We start from the raw sequence: 26,037 nt of genomic DNA on the forward strand, positions 1-26,037 counted from the left end.
GCCAATCTTCACTGTCCCGCCTGCATCTGGTCCAAAACGCCGAAACGAGACTCCCGACGGGCACCCGAAAAAGGGACCACATCACCCCGATTCTGGCTTCTCTCCACTGGCTCCCTGTGCGGTTCCGAATAAATTTCAAGATCCTTCTTTATGTTTACAAAGCCCTTAACAGGCTTGCCCCCACCTACATCAAAAGTCTGCTTACCCACCACTCCAAGTCCCTCAGATCGGCCGACTTGGGGTTACTGAACATCCTAAGCATAAGCTCAGGCACGACTGCGCCTTTGCGGTTGCAGCTCCTAGGCCATCAGAACTCCTCCCTCCATCGACTCTTTTGTTGTGACTTAAAACTCATCTTTACTCTCAAGCCTTTCTTGACGTCCTCTGAGGGAGGGCTAAATGTATGTAGTTATGTATGTACTTAATCTATGAACCAATGTTGTATAACGTTAGTACCTCCACCAATGTAAAGCATTTTGGCCAACGAGAGTTGTTTTTTAAATGTGCCATAGAAATAAAAGTGACTTGACTTGACTTGGGTTCTGAGGTGACTGATCAGCTAATATGAGATCTGCACACTCTTACATAGGTGGGAGAGGAAAAGCTTGACAGGACAGATGGATGAATATTTGTGAAATTGTATTAAATCTCATATTCCACAATCCAACGGTATGAACATTGTATTTTCCATTACATTTTCCATTTACAGGTAACCCAGGCTCCCAAACTTTTACCTTAATTATACTTTGACTTTTAATCTGGATTAGGTTTTCTAAAATATGCTTCTGAAAAAACATATTGTCACAAAATCCAAAAGTGGAATGTGTGCCTCGGCATATGTTTTGTTTTAGTACTAGGCGTCGGTGGTACTTTTGTCACAATAATGTAACGTAGTACATTCATTAATTTATGACACAATGTAAAACATAGTTAAACTGATACAATATACCTTTCTTTTATAAAGGAAATTATAAAAAAAAATAGTAATGTTTAATATCACGAACTGCAGTACAATAGTTACAAATGTTACAAAACTTACCTTCAGCAGCGCTGCAGTTCTGCCACTGGCCGTGTGCGCGACTTTGGCGCCTTTGGGGGGCGGGGCGGGGTTAAAATGCGTTTTTTTCCTGCCTGTCCTGGATATATTTTCTCGGGCCGCTAGCTAATGCTGAAGAATTGTTCCGACTGCCGTTCTGTGAATTTGTTTTTAAAAATCGCGGGACAATTTCAGCGCTGGAGTAAAATAAAAATCCGCTTCTAATGCCGTTAACGCCGATAACTGGGACGGATTTCACGTACTGGACAGCTAAAGGTAAGCAGTTTATTTTGCATATAAACGTGCTTCTTAGGATGACCTTAATCCAAATTTTACGTTGCGAAAAGGTGATTTAGGCCCCATACAAACCAGCAGTATTTTTCCTGCTGATACGGGGTTTAAATTCACGCAAACCACAACGTTCCAATCGATTGTGTTCCACAAAATCCCACTCGCAAGATGATTTAAATGGCCATTAATTTATGGGAATTAAACACTAAATTCCTTCCATTTGGCCTATAAATTCATGACAATGAGATTTAAAAATCATGTTATATTGTGAATTATTGTGTGAATGTTAATTGGACACTTAGGCTATTTAAAAATGTTAATCTTTTCTTAAGAAATGGAGAGATGTTTAGATCTAGTAATTGAATTTTGTAATTAGCTACAATTAGGTAACTAACTATATATATGCTTTAATTTCAGGTCATCCAAGTAAGATTGTTTCATATTTGTTTCAGAATGCTTTAATCTATAATAACTGAAATTTTCATTCAGTTCTCTTAATTTTTAAGAAAGTTATGGGCTTATGACTGTCCTCAATCACAGCTTTTATGTTAAGTCAATGGAAAAGCAATAGGGAACAAGATCCTAATTTCCTAGTATGAAAATGGCCATAACGTTTTTTTAATACTGAAGATATGAAAGTGAATTAGGTGTCAATTTAATCTTCTTTTTATGCTTTATCTGATGAGATAAATTGCAGACTTGATTTTTTAAATCTCAAAATTTTGTAACATTGCTACATATTGTCACAAAATCCAAAAGTGGAGTGTGTGTGTGTGACTCGGCATGTTTTGTTGTAGTACTAGGTGTTGATGGTACTTTTTGTCACGGTAATGCAACGTAGTACATACATTAATTTATTACATAACAGTTAAACTGATACAATATTCCTTTCTTTTAAAAAGGAAATGATAAAAAAAAACAGCAATGTTTAATATCACGAACTGCAGTACAATAGCACAACATTATTTAGATCCATTTATCAATATAACTGGAATTATAAAATGCATTTCGTTGTCTCTGTACTGTACACTGACAATGACAATTAAATTGAATCTGAATCTGAATTATAAAGACCAAACTAATAAATTCGACTTTAAATGTAAAAGGGCAAATTGATAAACCAGTGACCCGAAACGTCACCTATTCCTTCTCTCCGCAGATGCAGCCTGTCCCGCTGGGTTTACTCCAGCTTTTTTGTGTGTGTCTTCGGTTGAAACCAGCATCGGCAGTTCCTTCTTCCTACACTGTTTGCAGGACGCGTTTGTGGAGGATGAGGGCGGCGTGAGTGAGCAAGCGGGACGCCTGCGGCACTGAGACCTGGAGGCAGCTCTGGTGCGCGCGCGCCGAGCCGAGCTGAGCCGAGCCGAGCCGCAGAGTTGCCCCCGCTCTGCTCCCTCTGCTGCTGCTGCTGCTGCTGCTGCACACTGCGGCTCAGCTCAGCCCTCATCCCCGCTGCTGCTGCTGAACGCCAACACACCAGCAGCCGTCCGCTCTGAAGACTGGTCTCCCACACTTGCATTGCAACATTCAAGCGTTGCTTCAACCGGAGATCTCTTTCTTCCTGCGTTTTAGAGAGCGAGAGGCAGCAACGCGTCTGCACAGCCGGCGTCTATCTAATGTAATCCCCCTCCCCTCCCCTTCCTCCCGAACCCGAAGACACGAGAAGCCCCCGCCAGCATCGCATCGCTGTTTCCGCTCCAGCTGTCAAGCCGGGTTTGGAGCTGCATCCGACCGAATTGCTCTGTCTCTGTCTCTGTCTCTGTCTCTGTCTCTGCGCTGCAGCTGCAGCTGACCGTGAACCAGAGCGGACGAGTCCAGCATCCTGCCGACACCGTTGCATCTCCGCCGCCTCTCCGCTGCTCCCTACTACATCACTTGACTCATCCATCCCCGGCAGCTCGGAGGAGGCCGAGGTTGGGCTGCGTTCGCACACAACGAAACCTCTTCGGGTCTTCCTTCCATCCTGGACATCGTCGACATCGTCAAGCTCACCAACAGTGATGTAGAATGTGAAGAGAGACCCTCCATCCTGGATCCACGGCTGAAGGACACTCACACATTGTATTTGGTGATCAAGGCATCTTCCTGCCATTACTCTGCATTTCTCCTCTAAGAAACAATAGCATATTAACATTATTTGAAATTTAAAGCCACAATAGGATCATTAAAAGTGATTTTGTATGTAATTTAGGGGAAGGTGGTGTTTTAGCTGAATCAGAGCTGTCATACAAAAAGGGATTAGGGTTATCAGCAGCGTGACAGTAATCACATTTTTTTTATTATATATAATTTTTTGTTTTAATTTTTCTTTTTGCTATTAATTATGTCACATGATCGGAGTATTGAGTTGGAGCATTTTGAGGAGAGAAGCCGGGGTCACCGGTCATCTCGGCGTGGAAGTGGTAGCGGAGGAGGAGGAGGTGGTGGTGGTGGTGGAGGCAGTGGAGGTGGCGGTGGAGGAGTGGCAAGCTCCCGAGGAAATGGTTTACCCAGTCCTGCCCACAGCGCCCACTGCAGTTTTTACCGAACCCGGACTCTGCAAGCACTCAGCCAGGAAAAGAAAGCCAAAAAAGTCCGCTTCTACCGGAATGGGGACCGCTACTTTAAAGGGCTTGTGTATGCTGTCTCCCAGGACAGGTTCAGGTCCTTGGATGCTCTGCTGATGGAACTGACAAAATCTCTCTCAGATAACGTCAACTTGCCCCAAGGAGTCAGAGCCATTTACACTATCGATGGGAATAAGAAGATCGACAATCTGGATGATCTACTGGAAGGTAAGTGAGAAAGCGGCAATGCCTTCAGATGAGTTCAAAAAATATTGGACAAATATACTCCAATAGATAGGATGGGTTTACATGGATGTGGGCCAAATGCGGGCAAGTGGGATTAGCCTACTAGGTCGACTTTGGTCGGCATAGAAAAGCTGGGTCGAAGGCTCTGTTTTAGTTGTCTACAGCCCTATGACTATGACTAGACGATGAGTGGAAGGCCTACGCACAGTGCTAAGATAGAAACCCGAGTTTGAAAAGTATTGAAGAGAAGTAACATAGAGTCTACAATACAGTACGAATGGATAGACAGTTTCCAAATAGGAAGGCTTTTATTTGAAAGGTAGGCTGGTTTCATTTTGAATTTGTTCAAATTGAACAAAACCTTGTTCTTGGTTACATTTTATGGATGATTATCCAGAAATCATCAAAATACACATTATTACCTCTGCTAGATCGGGGTATATAGCTAATTTCTATTAATCCTGAAACAAAGACAAGGGAGAAATTTCAGAAGGGGAGATATGGACACTGCTTTTGGAACATTCTGTTTTTATGATATCTGCCAGTATCATCTTCATTTTTGGAACAGAGGTTTACATGGTAGTTTCTGTGTTTCCATTTTAGCTTCTAATTTATCTTTACAGGAGAACATGTGTTGGATGTGATATTGGAATTTTACTTCTTATGTTGTTGTGCTAATTCATCTATTTACCAGTCTGGAGAGTTATTTCCAGATTTTAAACTAAGCGGAAAAGGAGTTGTGTGTGGGGGGGGGGGGGGGGGGGGGGGGGGGGGGGGGGGGGGGGGGGGGGGGGGGGGGGAGAGAGGAAACCGAAAGAATGTAGGAAGATCTAAAGGGGTAATCTGGTCCACTTTGCTCTGGCACTGCATTCTGAAATTCAGTCGAATCATGGCTAATCTTACACCTTAGTTGTATATTCCTTCGTTGTCCTTTAATACCCCAGAATGAAGCGAAAATAGGTGTTCAGAAATGTTTGCAAAGTAATTAAAAATTAATAACTGAAATATCACATTTACATAAATCTTCAGACCTTTTGCTATGACATTCAAAATTGAGCTTAGGGTCATCCTGTATCCATTGATTATCCTTGAGATGTTTCTACAACTTGATTGGAGTCCACCAGTGGTAAATAAAATTGATTGGACATGATTTGGAAAGGCACACACCTGTCTATATAAGGTCCCACAGTTGACAGTGCATGTCTGAGCAAAAACCAAGCCATGAAAACGAAGGAATTGTCCATAGACCTCCGAGACAGGATTGTGTCGAGACACAGATCTGGGGAAGGGTATAAAACAATTTATGCAGCATTGCAGGTCCCTAAGAACACAGTGGCCTCCGTCATTCTTAAATGGAAGAACTTTGGAACCACCAGGACTCTTCATAGAGCTGGCCGCCCCACCAAACTGAACAATTGGGGGAGAAGGGCCTTGGTCAGGGAGGTGACCAAGAACCCGATGGTCACACTGACTGAGTTTCAGAGTCATTCTGTGGAGGGAGAAACTTCCAGAAGGTCAACTATATCTGCAGCACTCCACCAATCAGGCCTTTATGGTAGAGTGGTCAGACGGAAGCCACTCCTCAGTAAAAGGCACATGACAACTCACTTGGAGTTTGCTAAAAGGCATGAGAAACAAGATTCTCTGATCTGATGAAACAAAGATTGAACTCTTTGGCCTGAATGGCAAGTATCACATCTGGAGGAAACCAGGCACCGCTCATCACCTGGCCAATACCATACCTACGGTGAAGCATGGTGGTGGCAGCATCATACTGTGGGGATGTTTTTCAGCAACAGGAACTGGGAGACTAGTCAGGATCGAGGGAAAGATGAATGGAGCAAAGTAAAGAGAGATCCTTGATGAAAACCTGCTCCAGAGTGTTCTGGCCCTCAGACTGGGGCGGAGGTTCACCTTCCAACCGGACAACGACCCTAGGCACACAGCCAAGACAACGCAGGAGTGGCTTTGTGTCAAGTCTGTGAATGTCCTTAAGTGACCCAGCCAGAGCCCAGACTTGAACCCGATCAAACATCTCTGGAGGGACCTGAAATTAGCTGTGCATCGATGCTCCCCATCCAACCTGACAGAGCTTGAGAGGATCTGCAGAGAAGAATGGGAGAAATTACCCAAATACAGGTGTGCCAAGCTTGTAGCATCATATCCAGAAGACTTGAGGCTGTAATTGCTGCCAAAAGTGCCTCAACAAAGTACTGAGTAAAGGAGCTGAATACTTATGTATATGTGATATTTCAGTTATTTGTTTTCAAGTACTTTGCAAACATTTCTAAACACCTGTTTTCTCTTTTTTTATTATGGGGTATTGTGTGTAGATTGATGATTAAAAAAATGAATTTAATCCATTTTAGAATAAGGCTGCAACGTAACAAAATGTGGAAAAGTGAAGGGGTCTGAATACTTTCTGAATGCACTGTATAACCAATGACTAAGCATCCATATCCATTAGCAATGTAAAATTTCACGCACACAACCATTTAATTTAAGACCTTTCTTAAATAATTCCAAAATGGTTATCCCTGTGACCCTTAAGGACTCCATGCCTGGCAAATCTTCCTCCCCTGATCAATCCTGCCGAGCCCCTTCCTTCCTTCATTGTTATTTTTCAATGAGGTTTGCTGTTCTTTTTTTAACGTTCTTGCACATTATTCTCACATTGAGAAAATCTCTCATCCTGAGTGTTCATTGAACCCCTTCAAGCCATTTATTCTTCGGCAGAGACAAAAAACAGGTATAGTATTGCAGTAAAGTTTCATGAAGAACGTATAATTATAATAAGGCTTCTTTACTCATAACCTCTTAATCTTTCCCACATAACATTTTATTCCTGAATTTATATGATAACTTGATGTGATCTGCTATTCTGGGACTGCCATTGTTCAATTAATATCATGTTTTTCACTCCCTCGCCTATTCAAAAATATTCAGTTTTTCTATTTTTCCTACCAAGTGACTAACTTTAAAAGTTAAAGAAACTATATGGTAAGCTGACTTTCTTAAAAAATAAGCGTATTTTTTATTCATGAAAAAAAACCTAATTTTAATTTATTAATAACGTCCGTCAGGCAAAATGAAAATCTTCTCATCATTTCTCCCTTGAAATGCAATTACGCAGAGAATCGAAGAGTTAATTAATTAGAAGTGGTAGAGATAAGTTATTAACCTTGGGTTGAATCATTACTTTAATTGCGAATTGCATGTTGCTATTTATAATAGGAAGCGGAGAGTCATTTTAATGCTTAGAAAAGTATTTCGTAGCTTGGGAATCTAAGCCTAGAGAGTGGTTTTCGATGACAGTATAATTCTAGACTAGCAGATGCATTAAGAACAATATTAGCCATGCAATGCTTCCAATAACAAAATATTGTTTCATAGTATGAAAAACATTCTTGATCATATGGAATTATTTTTAGATAGTTTTCAAGGTCTTGAATATCACTATTAAATCTCCATAACACATGGCACTGTGGTACAGCGGTAGAGTTGCTGCCTTACAGAGAGCCAGGTTCGATCCTGTCTATGAGTTCGGTCTGTACGGAATTTGTACCTTGTCCATGTGACCGCGAGGCATTTTATCCCGGGTAGTCTGGTTTCTTCTGCACTCCAAAGATGTAAAGTTTGCAGGTTATTGTCCCAAGGAAATTGTCCCTAGTGTGTTTCGGATAGTGCTAGTGTATGGGGTGATTGCTGGTTGATGTGGACTCAGTGAGCTGAAGGGCCTGTTTCCACGCTGTATCTCTAAACTAAACTAAAATGTTTCCAATGTTTTAAGTTTTTCCTTATATTTATTGAAATTGCTTTTGTAATCTATGACAAGAATTATAATCATCTGTCATAGAGAGATACAGAAATGAAACTGGCACATCAGCCGTCTGTTTAGCCTCCATAATCCCTACATAATCTCATTCACCTACACTCCATGGGCAATTTGCAGTGGCCAATTAACTTACTGATGTACACATCATTGGGATGTGGGAAGAAACAGGAGCACCTGAAGAAAACACATGCAGCCAAGGGAAAATGTGAAAATTCCACACAGGTAACACCCGATGTCAGAATTGAGCCTGGGTCTCTGACACTGTGATCTAGCGCCTGTGTGTAGGTGAGCTCGGAAGTGATAAAGAGTTACATCAGCTGTTTGGAAGTGGATAAAGGGCCACCAAACTAATTCTACACTGAACATGACCGTGCCAGACCACAAATGAGAGACTCGTTTGGGAGGGGTGTGCGTAAATTAAAATGTCTTGATTGTTGACCGTGGACAATCTTAATAGAAGTTTCAGAGTTTAACTTGGATGCACCAAGGTGAGGTTAGATGGACATTGGATGTGGGTTGAGGTTATTTAGCAAATTTGCTGACAGATATTTGACTTAGTAATTCTGTGGAAGGCACGCCTTAGAAACCTTTAAGTAACTTTTTGTAGGGTTTATGCAGTTTTTCAACGTTGTTGATTATTTTAAACACTATGATTCTGCTGACATTGCAATGTGTAGCTCTCCATTTTCACGTCACCAAGGGATCGCATCCTCTGATTCTTTAGGACCAGAGAAAAACATAGAGAGGACAAGAAAATAGACGGGAACAGCAGAATAATGCTTCTCGCCAGGAGAGAGGGTCGTCAGAACGGTCCAACTCATTGGAGCCCAAGCTCACTGAGTCAGAAGACAGGCCACTCTTGATATGTAGGAAGAGTGTTTTGGGAGACTCATGGTATCATGGCAAATGGTGACCAAAATTTGCCTGGTGCCTGTGGCATTTGGTAAACGTGCTCTGCCAGTGGCTGTGAACATGACCACTTTTGGGGTCATGCTAGTGACTTATTACAGATGGTTGCTCATAAATCAGGCAATCAAATGACAATTACATGAACTTTGTTTATAATAACACCCATCAGGGTGAATGTATATTCAAATTGCCTGGTATAATTGACAGTGGGCATGTGGTTTCCAAGGCACCACTGAATCACCCAGGAGTGCGCATTAATTGGAATCACTTATAAACGATTAAAATTATGGTTGTGTATGACCACAAGCAGATAATTCTCCAGATATGTCCAAGATCCCCAGGAATTTCTCCATGATGTATTCATACAACGAAGACTATCTTCTGGTAGACAAAAGGCACCACGACATGGCTGGTAACCCCTTCATTGAACCTAAAAAACCACAAATGACTTGGACCAAAAATACAAAAAAATCTTATCTGTGAGAAATGTCAAGGAACAAATCACTGACAAAAAACAAGTGTCTGTCAGATACCTTAAGTCTTCAATGAGCACCTGCCAGGGTCTGATGAATAGTTGAGACGTGAGCAGAAATAACAGCCTCTCTGGTGGAGAAGCAGGATGAATATGCAGGCCAGTGTCAGGAGAGCATGTTGCATTGTCGGCTGGGATTACCTAACCGTTCTGAAATTCATTTTGGGTCAGGAAATGCACCTGTTTAACAAGCTGACAATCCTACTTGGTTTTGTCAACATTTGTGAATACAAACCTGTCCTTTCCATACCTTTAAATGCCTTGTCCACTCATTGTTGTCAGGATTAGTGTGCAACATTAAAAGTTCCGTTTTCTTCACCAGCTATAAATGTTGGAGAGTAGACAATTATGTCAACAGATGTCATCCCAAAGAACTGAAACCAAATAATTCAACCATGCAGAATACATATCCTCATGCAGTTTCGAATAACCGTTCTTCCTCTTCCAAAAACATAAATGATGCAAATGTTTTGGTTTCATATCAATTTTTGGCAGGGGTGAACACATTTCTAGTAGCTGAGAGTCTCGATGATGCTTTCTGCTTGTGAAGGCTTTGTCATAGACTGTACCTGTAGAAGCAATGGACAGACTCTGCTATCAGGATATGAGGAAGTACTTGAGATTCTTACTGGTATTTTGGGCTCTGAACAAAGCAACCCACATCTCTTTCACCATTATCTATCTCATGGATTACCTCCTTTTGCAAGGCTATGATGCTCCTTATTTTTTTGAAGATGGCATTCATTGTATGAAAAATCAAAGTGATGGAGGACCTCACATATTCTCGTGGTCCACCCTGTTCCGACTAATGCAATCAACCTGGCGTGCTCAAACAGAAGATCACACAGATCAAGTTGTCTTACAACTTTAGGCTGTGCACGCCATATGCAAGAAGAAGACATATTCTCTGCTGCTGCCCAGAAGTTTCCTATCCTATATTGGCACTTGAGGTGCATAACAGACCTTGCAGCAGTTTGTAACCTCTAAGGCACATTTAACATTGCTGTCCTTCTCTCCTCCATCTGCCCTTGCTAAAATGATGAATAGATCATCAAATGAAAACCCCATCTCTTTTTCACTGATGTGAGAATTTCAGTAGGTGCATACCCAGTAGGAGTCTTCTGTTGCAGAACCTTCATATCTGAGGAGGAGTTTCTCGTTGTGAACGGCTTGTGGGAGAGATGATCTTCCCCATGTAGATTAAGACTGAGACTGGTGTTTAAACCCCTTGATCATCTGCAATTCACAGCTAACCTCAAAACCAAGTTGCAAGCAGTGTCCCTGAATGAAATAGCTGTATCACCATGTTGCTGTGAGATCTCCATCCCATTGACTCTGATGATGTATTGGTTTTCCTCAGTGATATTTCCAGTGTGGTTGTGAGTTGAGATGTGTCTGGCGGGCCAGCTCCCATTCTCCACTGGAGTTCCCAGCTGTCTTCTATTGTAAATAGGGGAAGAGGAAACTAATGAACAATGTAATGTATTGAGCAGATGGAACAAAAATATTCTGTTAATGGTGACTTTGAAAGAGACAATTGTCAGTAGAAAAATGAGGTGGCTGGGTAAATGAAATAGTGCATAAACAGAGAGTGTGAGTGGCCTGGCAGTGGAATGATGTACCAGAGCAGAGCTAAGTGGTTGGAATTAACACACATATAAAGTGGCAGATGATTGGACACCATACTAACTTTTCATGATTTTATGATATAATTAAAGGACTTGCAGGACTGAAAGAGGTAACTGTTGACCGTACTGCTGCTACTGACTTCAGCTTGTTAGATTCAGCCACATCTTCTGTTCTTGGAGAAAATAATTGTCCTGTGAAGTTGTGCAGCCGCTGAATTTCCGTCAAGTGATGCATCACTGAGTCTTGAAGCAATTGGGGTGCATCAACCAACTATTTTGTTCTCTTCCTTTGTGGTACAGCCGGGTCTCGAGACCATGAATTGTAACTCATGAAATGTGGTTTTAAACACATTTCAAGCACTAGAGTGCAATTTTAAAATTGAGTCACATGTGTTTTCATCATACCACATAACCTGATTGGTTGGGGAACTAGGAAATTACATGCTATGTTATAATTGACTTGCAATCATACTGCAGCAGGTTAGAGTATTCCCATTTGTAATGATCAACCCTCTCCCAGTGTGTATGGCTGTTAAAATTCAATCCGACGTACCTATAATCGAAGATCATGTGCACTTTCTTAGAAGCCTTAAGGGCCTGTCCCACTTACGCGATTTTCTTCGGCGACCTGCCGGCACCCGTCATAGACTCAGCAGGTCGCCGTAAAATATTCAAAATGTTGAAAATCCAGCGGCGACCAGATAAAGGTACGATTCTTTGGGGGACTACTCACGACCATACAGGCGTCACCCCGCGACATGCGACAGGCCCTTTAGTCCTGATAAACCCAGGTCTTTTAATTAAATACTGTATAGTTTTATTATCACATTCATTTTCTTTCTACCAAAATGAACAATTGCACGATAATCTCATTTCTTAATAAAACTTCAATTACGTGTACATTAATTGTGCTTGTATGTCTTCCTGTAAAATGTTACAGTCCTCCTCACTGTTTATTACATTTTCCAGTTTCATGACATTCTGCAAATATTGAAGCCATACCCTATGTATGTTTGACGAGGTTGTTACTATTTATCAAAAAAAATAGTGACCTCAACAATAACTAAAGTCCTATGTTCTCCATTGTGTTCTGAGTGCTTCATTCTACTGGTTCTGGCCTCCATGTATTGCTCCACCCATAAATCTGTTGGAACTGTCAGTTATCTTGTTCCCACTCAAGAGAGATCTGAATCCCCAAATCTCTGCCTTTCTCTAGTCTTTATCCCTTTGGAAAAAGTCTTAAAACAATCATGGACTCTTACTCTGTTGGCTCTTTTTCTCTCTCTCTGTCTAATTATGATGTTCCATCATTTTCTGTTCTTATTTCCAGTTTCTAATATCTACAGTTTTTTTGCTTTTAAATTCATCTCATTTGCTAATTTTCATGCATTTTGTCCATGTCTTGACTTGGCATCAACTTGGAAAATTGTTCAATACAATTACTTAGGCTAAAGGTGCCATAACAATGGAAACAGTGGAAGCTTGTATCAACTTAGGTAAGTTATCTACAATTTTTCTCATAATGTCAAGGGTACTTTTCATTAAGAACTTGTTGCTATGGACATTTCCTGTCGCAAACACATTCACAGTCAGTACTGGGAAGGAAACTGATCTGCATTGCAGCCCTCAGTGCTGATGTCACATTTCCTCCCTTTCAATCATGAAACCTCGAATGCTGAGTTTCTGTGACTAAAACCAAATGACTTAATTGTTTAAAACTACTGATACCGAATAGAGGCTTTAGTATTAAAAAATAAATAATCACTGGGATACACAGCAGGTTTGTCAGTTTATCAAATGAGAATAAATTGACTTTTATGATAGACTGCAAAATTCATGTTGGGGCCTCGAAGAAAGGTCCCAATCTTATTTTTGCTCTGTTCTGACAGATAACCTGTTATAAGTGTAAGTCTTTTCTAATCTATTAGAGTTCTGATGTTCGTGTTTTTTCTTTTTATCTCTGGCTGTCATTAGGTTATTGGGCACTTGTTTAAAAAGGACATTCTTAAAGCAGAAAGGATCTACCTGTGTATATTTGTCCCTTTTACGTCCATTAGTAGTCGATATGCTGAACATTATGTTCTGGCAATCTTAGAGTCATATACAGCATGGAAACGGGTCCTTCGGCCCAACGTCCACACTGGCCAACATGTCCCAGCTACACTAGTCCCACCTACCCACGTTTCGGCTGTATCCCTCCAAACCTGTCCTAGCCATGTACCTGTATAACTATTTCTTAAATGTTGGGATAGTCCCTGCCTCAACTACCTCCTCTGACAGTTTGTTCCATACCCCCACCGCCCTTTTTTTGAAAAAGGTATCATGCTGGTTACATTTATTTCCACACAGTCAGGTTTTAAAACACTCCTTGTAAATGAAATAAACTCTAACTTAAATATTATAATTATTCCATGAATAATATAATTAGCAATCAAGAGTGCAGGACAGTGAATATGAGTTCAAATTCTATCATGGTAGTTTGATAATTAAAATGCAAAAGTGGATTGTGGTAAAAACCCTATCTCTATTCTAAAGTCATATGGGGAAATCTGCCATCTTTATATTACCTGGCTCATTTGGGACTTTAAAGTCCCACACAATATGATTCATTCTTTAAGTTCTCTGCAGCTATTTAATTGCTAACCTTGGCTTTCATTTAAAAGGCTGTATATTTAGAGTCCCTCTTCAGAAGCCTGAGCATATAATACAAGTTATTGCTTCAGTGCAGTAGTGAGAGGGTTGGTGTACTGTTTAATCTATTGTAATTGTCACATGTACTGGCGTACAGTGACAGGCTTTTTATTGTGTGCTATCCAGTCAAAGGAAAGATGATACACGATAACAATCAATCCGTCCACCATGTACAGATAAAGGGTGCAACATTTAGGGCAAGATCAAGTCCAATTGAAGATAATTCGAGGGCTCCATAGAGGTAGATGACAGGTCAGGACCGCACTCTAGCTGGTGAGAGGACGGTTCAGTTGCCTGATAATAACTGTGAAGAAACTGTCCCTGAATCTGGAGGTATGCGTTTTCAAACTTCTGTACCACCATGCATGATGGGAGGGGGAAGAAGAGGAAGAGACTAGTCCTTGATTATGCTGATGGCCTTCCCTAGGCAGATGAAGTTTAATGGAAGGGAGGTTGGTTTATGCCCACAACTCTGCAATCTTTTATGGTCTTGGATGGAGCTTGTCTCAATCTATGCTGCAACGCATCCGATAAAATGCTTTGTATGTCGCATCTATAGAGATTTGTGAGGGGTGTTGGGGACATGATGAACTTCCTAAAAGGCCTGTCCCACTTAGGTGGTTTTTTCAGTGACTGCTGGTGACTGTCACAGTTGTAGCAGGTCACCGAAAAATTGGCGACTGGACCTCCCCTACAATGTCTACGACAAGCTACAATAACCTACCACCTGGTCGATGTCAAACTACCGACAACCGGCGACCCATTAGGACGTCCACCTACGACCGCACCTACGCAACCTACGACCCTGCAGGCAACAACCTACGACAACCAAAGTCAACCTACGTCCACCCGCGACAAGCTAAGACAAGCAACGACCCTGTCGGCGACAACTGAAGACAATTCAACCTGTCGCCGGTTGACGTAGGTAGTCGCCAATGGAATTCACCGAAGTCAGCACCCAGCGACAACCAACGTCACCTGGCAACAACCTGCGTCATCCTGGTAACAACCTAAGACAGCACCTACGTCATGCTATGTCAATCTACGTCAAGCTCACAGTCACCAAAATGTTTTGAACATTTCAAAATCCAGCGGCGACCAGAAAAACGTTACAACTCTATATGTGACTGGAGGAGACTACTCACGGCCATACAGGCGTCACCCCACGACCATGTGGTGACAGCCTAGTCGCCAAAAAAATTGCCTAAGTGGGACAGGGGCTTAAGCCTTCTAAGGAAGTAGAGGTGTGCTTTCTTGGCCATAGTTTTGATGTGGCTGGTTCAAGACAAATATCTGATTATATTTATGCCTAACTACTTGAAGCTTTCGACCATCTCTACTTTGGTGCCAACCATGCATACCAGGATGTGGGTGAGGATATGGACCTATCTGCAACCTCGGGCACTCTTTATGTATTTTGTGCCATCAAGGCCGGATATGGAATTTTCATGGTTCCAGGAAAATATTTAGTCCTCAACCAACTCGATTAAATAAAAATTCCACCTCTGCTGTAGGTTTCATATCCGTGATGCATTGGTACATGTGTGTTCAACTCTGCTTCTTAAAATGATTTCCATTGAAGGCATTGTATAGGAGGCTTGATAATTGTCTGACCACGGGTTTAATGGCAGAGGTATTGATGAGGACTTATTCATTTGGTGGTTCTTCACATCCTACCATATGCACACGGTAAGAATCTTCCAAAATCAGATAGATGTGACCAAATAAATGTTGTGGTCATTTATCATGTTGGTACATTAGCTAGCCATGTGTAGAAGTTCCAAAAATTGGCTGTGAGGCTTGCAGTAATGCTAAATGTTTGAGGGTGCAGTGGAGGATATAATCCATCAATATAATTACTGAATAGTGGAGGTAGTTTGTCTGTGAAAGAGTGAAATGTGATAAATAGAGCCATGAATTCAGTGCTGTTGGAACAAAAAGCAGAACATTGAAATAAGTCAGCAGGTCAAGCAGTAATGTGGAAACAAAAGATGCAAGTTGACATTTCGGTTTGAGATCCTACATCAAGACTGAGAGGAAAGGTTGCAATATATATTTTGGCATGAGGGGAGTGTTGGGATAGACTTTGGTAGGTGATAGGTGGAAACTGATAGGGAGGGGATGAAGGGAAGATGGAACCAGGTGAAGGAAGGGGTTGGGGAAGATAAATAAAACAAGAGGAAATGTCAAGCCAAATTAAGTTTATTGTCACATACACAAATATTGAGGTACAGACACAATGAAACTTTGCTTCTTGAAGCATTGCGGGCACATAGACTGACCACACGTGTAAACATAAATTATACATAAATACAAGACAGTAAAAAGGTAAAAACAGTGCAAAATAGACTATTAGAAAACAATTCCAAATTAGTGTCAGAGGTGGTCAGTAGTGTCCTGTAGTTGGGGTCTGATTAGTTTTGAAGGTTGGTTCAAGAACCTGATGATTGTAGGAAAGTAGCCGTTCCTGAACCTGGTGCTGTGTAACTTCAGGTGTCTGTGCCTGCTGTGGACGGTAGCAGGGAAGAGAAAGCATGGCCTGGATGGTGAGGATCCATGATGATAGATTTCATCAGTGCCTTCATTGATAGTTTTGATTGTGGAGAGGGCTTTGCTAGAATGGCTGATTCCACCAATCTTTTCAGTCTCTTACTTTCCAGTGCATTACCAGACTGTAATCCAACCAGTCAGGATATTTTCTACGGCGCTTCTGTAGAAGTTTATTAGAGTATTCAGTGACATCTCTTTAAACTTGTAGGAAAGTAGAGGTGCTTTTGTGTCTACCTCATGATTGCATCATTCTGCACATCTGTCCTGATACAGGGTCTCAACCTAAAATGTTGCCTTGCACCTTCTCCCTCCAAAGATGCTGCCTGACTGCTGAGTTCTGCCAGCATCGATTTTGATTCCAGCATCTGTAGTCTCTTTGTCTCCAAGTAATATAATTGGAAGGATATAGTATTTCAAGATGCATTCACAGACAATTGTATGAAATCAATGAACCTCTTGAAGCACTGCAGCCGCAGGATGGCATTCGTAAGATCAGATACATGTCTTCCTAGATTGTATGAGGTGGCCATCCATCTGTAGTTTACTGTAGATCTCTCTCCTCCATAGCATCAACTGGAATTGTTGAACCCTGAACTATCCAACAATGCATCATTCTTCTTTGTTTCTTACTTGCCATCACCTCATCCCACCAAAATTCACTTCTCTCTATGAAGTGCACTAAATTTAAACACACGGGCATGATTTAGGAATGAGCGATACATGCTAGCCTTGTCTCTAATGCCCATATCCCTTAAATGAATTAGAAATACTTGCAAGTTACTTAGCTAATGAACGGCAGATAGCACTGATTGGACACAGCACTCACTATAAATAGTAGGCAGTATGGTGGCCACACTGCCTGCATTGCACTAAAGGGCTGTGTTTTTTTTTTAAATCATATTTTGCATTCCTTCCACATTTCAAGAGGTTATTAAATTGAACCCCCTTGACGTTGACTGTCTTTAATCATGCAGGCATGCAACAAACAACACAGTTGAAATAAATGACACATCACTGAAGATGTTCCCCCTGGCAGCTATTGAATAACAATCAAAATATTAATTACCCACAGTTTTATTTGTCACTTTTGAAATAGAGGTGCAATAAGCACATGAGTAAGTTGATTTGCCTGACTAATCTTTCCATAAATAAACCTCCAAAATATGTATCCAACCTAATGCAATTTTTTTAAGCCAGAAATTCTCTTGTGTCCTGCATTATCTAAAACTTGATACCTACATTTGATTGAGTGATTTATGTGCATGCAGTGTACTTCTGAATATTCAATCCTGGTGCTTCAACCGCATGATGTATATTTGAACAATGCTATGATATAATAAGTAGAGCTACTGCCTCACAGCAGTGCTGTCAATTGGTGTACATTGATCACGGATCAAGAACAAATCTTTACTGGTCTACTATTCTCACATGGCAATCGTTGCACTTTTACTCTTGTGCACTCTAAACCTATCCTATCTATGTACCTGTCCAAATGTTTTTTTAAATGTTGTGATAGTACCTGCCTCAACTACCTTCTCTGGCAGCTCGTTCCATATTTCTACCACTCTTAGCGGGGAAAGAAAGTTGCCCCTCAGGTTTCTATGAAATCTTTCCCCCCTCACCTTAAACTATTTCTGGTTACTGATTCATCTACTCTGGGTAAAAGAGTCTGCAGATTTACCCAATCTATTCCTGTCATGATCTTTCCACCTCTATAAGCGCCTCTCATCCTCATGTGCTACAAGGACTAAAGTCCTAGTCTGCCAACCTCTCCCCATAGCTCAGACCCTCGAGTCGTGGCAACATCCTCTTTGTTTTATTGTTTTTTTATGCATAAAGATTATGTATTAAGATCACCAGGGGCGCCAGGGAAATGGCAGCCCTGCCAGCAGTCTGTTCGTTTTTTTCTGTCTGTCAATTTTCGGATCACATTCTCCAGGCTCTGCGGCCTAATATCGATGGAGCTGGAAGCCTCCTCGGACTGTCGTGAGCTCCACCAAGGGGCGCGGACTTAACATCGGAGTGGATCCCTTGCCTGGGATCGCTCCCACCATGACCACCTTGGACTTACCAACAAGGGCTCGCAGTCTCGTGTGAGGTTAGTCGAGAGCTCCAACGTCGCGGAAGGCTCTACCAGCCCCGACACAAGGTTCGATGGCCCGGCGCGGGGGAGCTGACACCCCTCTGATGTGGGAGCTTGATCGCCTCAACAAGGAGGGCCCGAACGTCGCCGGCTACGGGAGTCAAGACCGTCCCGTCAACGGAGGGCTCGAGGCCCCCGACCAAGGAAGAACAAAAGGAAGGATATATAAACATATAAAATTATAAAAGGACTGGACAAGCTAGATGCAGGAAAACATTTCCCAATGTTGGGCGAGTCCAGAACCAGGGGCCACAGTCTTAGAATAAAGGGGAGGTCATTTAAGACTGAGGTGAGAAAAAAACAGAGAGTTATGAATTTATGGAATTCCCTGCCACAGAGGGCAGTGGAGGCCAAGTCACTGGATGGATTTAAGAGAGAGTTAGATAGAGCTCTAGGGGCTAGTGGAGTCGGGATATGGGGAGAAGGCAGGCATGGGTTATTGATAGGGGACGATCAGCCATGATCACAATGAATGGCGGTGCTGGCTCGAAAGGCCGAATGGCCTCCTCCTGCATGTATTTTCTATGTTTCTATGTAACTTTATTTCGCCTTCCATCACAGTGAGGAATGTGTAGGAGTCACTGTGGTGGATGTTCATGTTAAAATGTGTTTGAGTGATCTGTTACTTTTAATTGTATGACTGACCCGGCCCATGAGTGACTACGTGAAGAACCCGCTCAGCGCGCATGCGCGGCATTAATGCCAGCAGTGCAACAGCGGCTGCAACGGGAGTTAGGCGCTCCCGCTACAGAATGAAACGGACCGTCAGGTGAGTACTCTGAGGTCGGGTTTCTATTACAGGGGGAGCCTTTTTCTGCTTGTGTTTTACAGGCAGAGAAAAAGGCTCTGGAACAAAACTGTCCCCCGTTTGAGGAGGAACGTTTTCCGTCAAGGAGGGGGGCAGCTACAGGCGGTAGGAGCGTTTACCCGGTGTTCCGCTATTCCCCGACACCATGCCGAGCCCAGCCCGCTAGTACCTGAGCAGCGGGCTGGGTGCATAGCCACCCGAAGAGGTATCCGGCAGGTGTTTTCCCGATTTCGGACGGGACGTCTCTCCACCCGCACGGGGGGGAGCGAGAGCCGCCTGAGCCGCTGGAGCGGCTCTCGGAGCAGGTGCCTGCGAGACGCGCTGCTTGAGGGGCGCTCTCGCTTCTACAAGGCACAAAAGCTCTAGAAGAACCTGTCCCCCGCTCGACTCCAGCGGAGGAGCGTTCCATTGCAGGGGGGCAGCAACAGGCGGTAGGAACAATTACCGGGCGCTCCGCTATCCCCATCACCGCGCCGAGCCCAGTCCCGCTAGTGCCTGAGCTGCGGGCTGGATGTTTAGCCATCCGAAGAGGCATCCGGCCGGTGGCTTCCGACTTGTCGGAGGGGACGTCTCTCCACCCGCATGGGAGAGAGACAGCCGCCTGAGCCGCTGGAGCGGCTCCTGGAGCAGGAGCTCCTGCGAGACACGCTACGTGAGGGGCAGTCTCGCTGGAGGGTTCAGGCATACCCTCCACAGTGCCTAGGCACTGCCCATCGCTTCCTCCTTAGTGTGGTTAGCTTTGGGGTGACCAGGGCTGGGCTGGTCATGAAGAGGGGGTCGCTGGCTGAAGAATTCGGGAGTATGCCAGGGGTGCAGGAACAGGAAGAGCTGCTGGGTGTGTGTGGACCGCTACGTGGCTACCCCACGTGCAGGAAGGCCATTAGAGCCTAAAAACTAACGGCCAGCGTTGACCACCTCTGCGACAGGCACCTACAGGAGCAGGTGGTTAATGAGGCTTTAAAATGTACAGCTCCAATAAATTGTAGTCCTTCAAAATGCCGGCAGTCAACAGCCAAATCTGGGGGCACGTCGGGACAAATACTCGGACCAGGAGCTGATACTGCAGCGGATCCTCAGGCTCCTGACGTCAGCCATCACACAGGTTGCTCGTTTTCTGTGGACAATACGGAGATGACCACTAACTAACAAATCACTCTCGCACTGTTGTGCAACACGCAGAGCGAGATAAATTACCTCCGTATATAAATCATAAGACCTGCCCTAAATCCCGAATTTGGGTTGTGCTAAACCCCAGCCACTGAGTCAGCCTCACTGCTCTTTGGCAAAAAACCTCGGAAATAAAACCTTTCGGCCTCATGTGGGCAGGCCCCAGGACGAGCAAACCCCAAAAATACAATACCCAAGCGGCAGCACCCCATCGCGTCCACCAGCCGCGTCTACCATATGGGACTGGTGAAAGCTCGGGGACCGCATATTTTTATGCCCGGGAGTCTTTTAGACCACGGCCCAGAGCAGGACCCCATGGAAAATGCGCCACCCCCCAACATCACCGCCACGTCAGACAACGCGCCAGACTCACTGGGCTGGGAAGAGACAGAAGAAATGCCCATATCCATGGAGGTAGGTGGGTCTGGTGCCTACATAAATATGTAAAATAAGGAATCTAATTTCAAAGGATACTTTATGGCAAGCATTGGCCTCAAATATGCTTACTATTCAGTACCCATTCAAAAGGATCTACGCAGATACCTAAAATTTACCTGGATGGGGCAACTATGACAGTTAAAGAATTACCCCATGGGGTAACGTCAGCTCAAGGTTATTCATTAAGATACTAAAACCAGCCCTGGCAAAACTAATAAGAAGACCATGGAATTGGCTATGTCAGCTGTTTTTCAGCTACAAAACAGTTTTCGAAACCCTGGGGTTTGTTTTACATCCAGATAAATCAAAGTTGAAGCCATCCACTATCATGGACTACTTAGACATCACAATTAATTCAGTCCATATGACTGTAACTTGCCAAAAGACAAAACGGTTGAATTGGCACAATTATGCCACAATTTAATGGTCAACGAGCGACCAACTATTCGACAAGTAGCAAGAGTAATTGGGAAAATGGTAGCTGCATTCCTGGCTACACAATTCAGACCATTGCATTATAAAATCTACAAAGAGCAAAGGTACAGGCATTAAAATATCATGCAGGTCATTATGATCGGGTCATGAAATTACCCACTGAAACTATATCAAAACAGTTGGCATAATTTCAGCCCTATCATTAACAGGTGGTCATTATCTAACAGTCATCATTACTACTTACACGGGGCATTAATTATTTAGCGATGTTGGGTGCCTTTTACGGATTAAAAGCATATACATCAAATATGCATCACTGCATGTACGGTTACAAATGGATAATACTACGGTGGTGGCCTACATTAACCATATGGGAGGCATAAAATCGTTATCATGCGACAAATTGGTCAACACAATTTGGCAATGGTGTGTCAAAAAGACATATTTGGCTGTCAGCAACTTACCTATCAGGTAAGCTAAATACAGTGGCAGACACCAGGTCACGCAAATTCAATGACAACATCGAATGGATGTAAAACCCAAAGTATTTGCAAAAATTATCAAGCTATATGGCACGCCAGATATCGATTTATTTGCATCAAGGCTAAATCACCAGATACCTATGCATGTCGCTTGGGAACCAGACCCAGAGGCAGCAGCGGTAGTAGATGCCTTCACGCTGGATTGGGGAAATTCCTTCTTCTATGTTTTCCCTCCCTTCTGCCTCATCAGTCAGGTACTACGAAAAATACAGATGGACTCTGCATCAGGGTTTGATAGTACCCGACTGGCCTACACAGCCATGGTTCCCAGTACTGCATGACATGTTTGTTGAAGTCAGAACAAACCATCAACACCATGTCAGCATCCCTTTCGAACATCCACTAAGAAGCAGTACTTAACCAGCATCAAGAAATGGGAGAAGTACTGCCAGGAAACAGGGACCACGTACACAACAGCAACAGTCACCAATGCACTGGAGTTCCTGGCCTACCTACACCACAAAGAGGAATTAGCTACAGTACCGTCAACACAGTAACAAAAAAAAAAAGAAGTTGTACATGAAATGTATTATGAAAATATATATTAGGCACTTTGGTGCCATATGACTGTACTTACTTCTAATAAAATAAAATATTTTAAAAAAACACAGCAAGGAGTGCCCTGTCTGCTTATTTGAAACCAGCACCAGGACAACAGCTGATGGGATCCCATCCACTGGTGGTCAAATTAATGAAGGGCATCTATAACATCAAACCCCTAGACCAAGGTATACCCATTTATGGGATGTCAGTGTGGTCCTGACGTACCTCAGGGGATGATCCCTTAGCCTCGAACAAACTACCCCGAAACGCTCATGTGGATGGCACTTGTATCCACTCAGAGGACCCAGTCACTACATCGATTGCGACTGGACAACATGGTGACCACCCCAGACCAGATCTCGTTCATCATCCAGGGTCTGGTAGAACAGAGCAGGCCAGGTATAGCCAATCCAGTTGTGGTGTTCCGGGCTTACCCGCCAGAGCCGCGGTTGTGTGTCATGACCTATCTACTATATTATATAGACACAACCTATAACATCAGAGGGAGTGAAAAAGCCTTATGGGTCAGCCACAAAAAACCTCATGGCCGGGTAACGAGCCAAACCATTGCAAGATGGCTCAAGCAGGTACTAAAGGCTGCCGGAATAGACACTAACTTTTTTCAAATCTCATTCCACCAGGGCAGCGTCTACATCAACGGCCGAAAGAATGGACGTACCGGTTGACCATATTCTGACGACAGCAGAATGGTCGAGGGAAACGACATTCAGAAATTTTTACAATAAGCCGTTGACGAAACATGACTTGTTTGCAGAAAAATTTTACAAACTGCAAATATTTAATTTAAGCCCGGGGGAGCAATTTAATTTGTTATTGTTACTAAATACCATTTTTGTTTCTCGAAAAACAGATTCATTGGTTGGTTACGATAACACACTTCCTCCCTCAAGAACTTCGGCAGTGAGTGAAATAAAACTGTTACACGGTTTGAAATCACAGAGCTTTGAAGTCTTCACGTAGTCACTCATGTGACTCCGAAGTAAAATAGTAAGATTAAACGAGAACTTACCAGTTTGAAGTTTGATCTGTATTTTATGAGTTACGATGAGGGATTACGTGCCCTCCGCTCCCACCCTCATAATATAGGTCAAACTGATAACTGATGTCTCCTTTTCTTTACTATGTTTATTTCAATAACTGTGTCTATCTGTGATTCCACACCGCTGCTTGGAAGTATTCCACATGCGCGCTGAGCGGGTTCTTCACGTAATCCCTCATCGTAACTCCTCATAAAATACAGGTCAAACTTCAAACTGGTAAGTTCTCGTTTAATCTTACTATTTTCCTGAATTGTTTACAAAACAAACAATTTCACTGTATCACATTGTACATATGACAATAAAGTACCATTGAACCAAATCTGACTGCTCAAAACAGGACAACCATGAGGTACTTTGGGTCTTCAGTAAGAGCTGGATTGTACAATCCCATGTTGTGGTTTCTTAAGGAGTACAAAGTGACATTCTAGAATCAGCATTAGGCATACCAGAAAATACAATCCCAACCAGATGTTGTATTTACTGAACAGGCCGTGAGCAATCAATCAGTATATTCTTTATCGTTTACCTAGAGAAGTTTGATAGTGTATTTGGCCACATGTCGAATCTGTTCAAACTTCTGAGGGAGTAGAAGCATTGATAAGCTGTCTTTGTGATCGCATCAATGTGCCTGAGTCTCTAGTTTGTGGATAATTACAGAGCAAGGCCTTTGTCAAGGGAAGGAGTTTCAGCTTGTGATGAAATGCAATTCAATGTTAATGATCCCTCTTAACTTGCTCTTGAGTTAAAGCCAGTCCATATTCAATAAAGTTCACAGTACATGGCATCAAGAAATGACTGACGGTAGACAGCAAAAGCCATGACGTATTTGCAGATCACAATTTGACACAATCTATCTTCACTGAAAATTACCCAGCAAAAAGTAGGACAAAACCAATCCTATTGTGTCCTATTTAATCCAATGCAATGTGCCACCTTAAATGGTGTTCATTGATAGCTTGCTTACCAATGCTTAGTCTAATTTAAGCTGAGATCACACTTGGCTCTTGAACTCATTGCATTAGAACATAAGAAATAGGAGCAGAAGCAAGCCATTTGGCCCCTTGAGTCTGCTCTGTCTTTCCTCAAAACCACTTCCCAAGGGCAATTAGAAATGGGCAGTAAATTCCAGTCATTACCTCCATCATGAAAAGTGGACAAAACAAAATATTATGAGTGTGAATAGCTGACAGTCAGGAGTGGAATAAAGGATATTGCTGATTACAGATTACAGTAGGAAATATATATATATATATATATATATATATATATATATATATATATATATATATATATATATAATTTTTTTTGCTGGCAGGACTGACTCTCATGAGGACTGCAATAGAGTGCAATAGAGTGCATAAAAGAACTGAAAGGTATGCAGAGAGATATGTTAGTTTAATTTAAAGAAACAGCATGGAACATGCCCTTCAACCCACCAAATTCATACCAACTATCAATCACCCGTTTACACTAAGTTGTCCCACTTTCTCATCTACTCCCTACATACTCGCCGCAATTACTAAGGCCAATAAACCAACAACTACACATGTCTTTGAGATATGGGAGGAAACCCATACGTTCACAGGAAGAACATGCGAACTCCACACAGTACCCGAGGTCAGGATTGAACCCAGGTCTCTGGCGCTGTGAGACCAGCTGTGCCACCCTCTGCCACACTGAACCGTTACATTCACTGTCAATGTGGATATACAAGCCACTACTATGACATTGGCCTTTAAACAGCTCGGAGCACAAATTCTTATGTAAGGACCAGCTGGACAACTCAGTTTGCAAACGTGAACCCGAATGTAACGCAGTAGCTTATTCTTGCTATTAATTCACCCCTATCAGTAACCCAATTTCTGAATATAGAGGGTAAACACAGTTTAGGTCAGCTTGCAAAGATGTTAATTTGGTTTAGTAGCATCACGGCTATGGACGACAAAGTGCATTATAGTTTTTAAGATCCTATAGTGGTGCTGAAAGTGGTCTGCTATAGGTTACGAGAATTCCAGTATTGTAACCTTAGGAAGATACCATGGGGTATAAGTCCAATGCCCTTTTCGTCCCACTTCCTGTGCTTTGCCTTGGTATTTTCCTGTCTGTCAGCCTGATCAACCTGTGCTACTAATACTGTATGTGCAGCCAAGATTATTATGCCCAGAGCTCCTTAAGATTAACTATCAAGGTCATGTCTGCTCCTTCTTTGAAATCCACTGCCTTCCACCACTCAATTGCAACTCCCAGAGGAGCACTCTGATGAAACACTCAGGTAGATCAAAACCCACAGAATGTATGGCGCTATTAATATTAATTGGCCTTTGGAGTATGTCATAAAACATTTGATAAGTTTAATTAGGAATGAATGTTTATTTAATGAGGGGATCTTGTGTCAGTGGGAAAATAGTGGTCATTTCTTGAATCATAATGAAATTCATAATGAACTTTCATGGATACCCAGATGGTAAGGAGCAGTTCAGTTTAGTTTAGCATGCTATACAATCAGATACACTATACATAGATATAATCAGCTCAAACATCAGCCAAGTACAATAGATGGAGCAAAGAGGAAGATACAGAATGTAGAATATAGTTTTCAGCATTATAGTGAATTGTAGTGCATCAGTTCCTTAGAC

At 42.6% G+C, this 26,037-nt stretch overlaps 1 protein-coding gene across 8 annotated transcripts in view; it reads left to right on the forward strand.

Moving 5' to 3' along the window:
• The first annotated feature begins 2,168 nt into the window (after positions 1-2,168).
• Positions 2,169-26,037, forward strand: part of dclk2a (doublecortin-like kinase 2a) — a 313,388-nt gene continuing 289,519 nt past the window's right edge. For all 8 annotated transcript variants that reach the window (XM_055646576.1, XM_055646603.1, XM_055646586.1 and 5 more), the window contains exon 1: positions 2,169-4,101. In XM_055646576.1, the coding sequence (XP_055502551.1) occupies positions 3,651-4,101 (451 nt within the window). In that variant the 5' untranslated portion in view covers positions 2,169-3,650. The remainder of the gene's footprint in view (positions 4,102-26,037) is intronic.

This window comes from Leucoraja erinacea, chromosome 1 (genome assembly GCF_028641065.1).
Source record: "Leucoraja erinacea ecotype New England chromosome 1, Leri_hhj_1, whole genome shotgun sequence".
Classification (NCBI taxonomy): Eukaryota; Metazoa; Chordata; class Chondrichthyes; order Rajiformes; family Rajidae; genus Leucoraja; species Leucoraja erinaceus.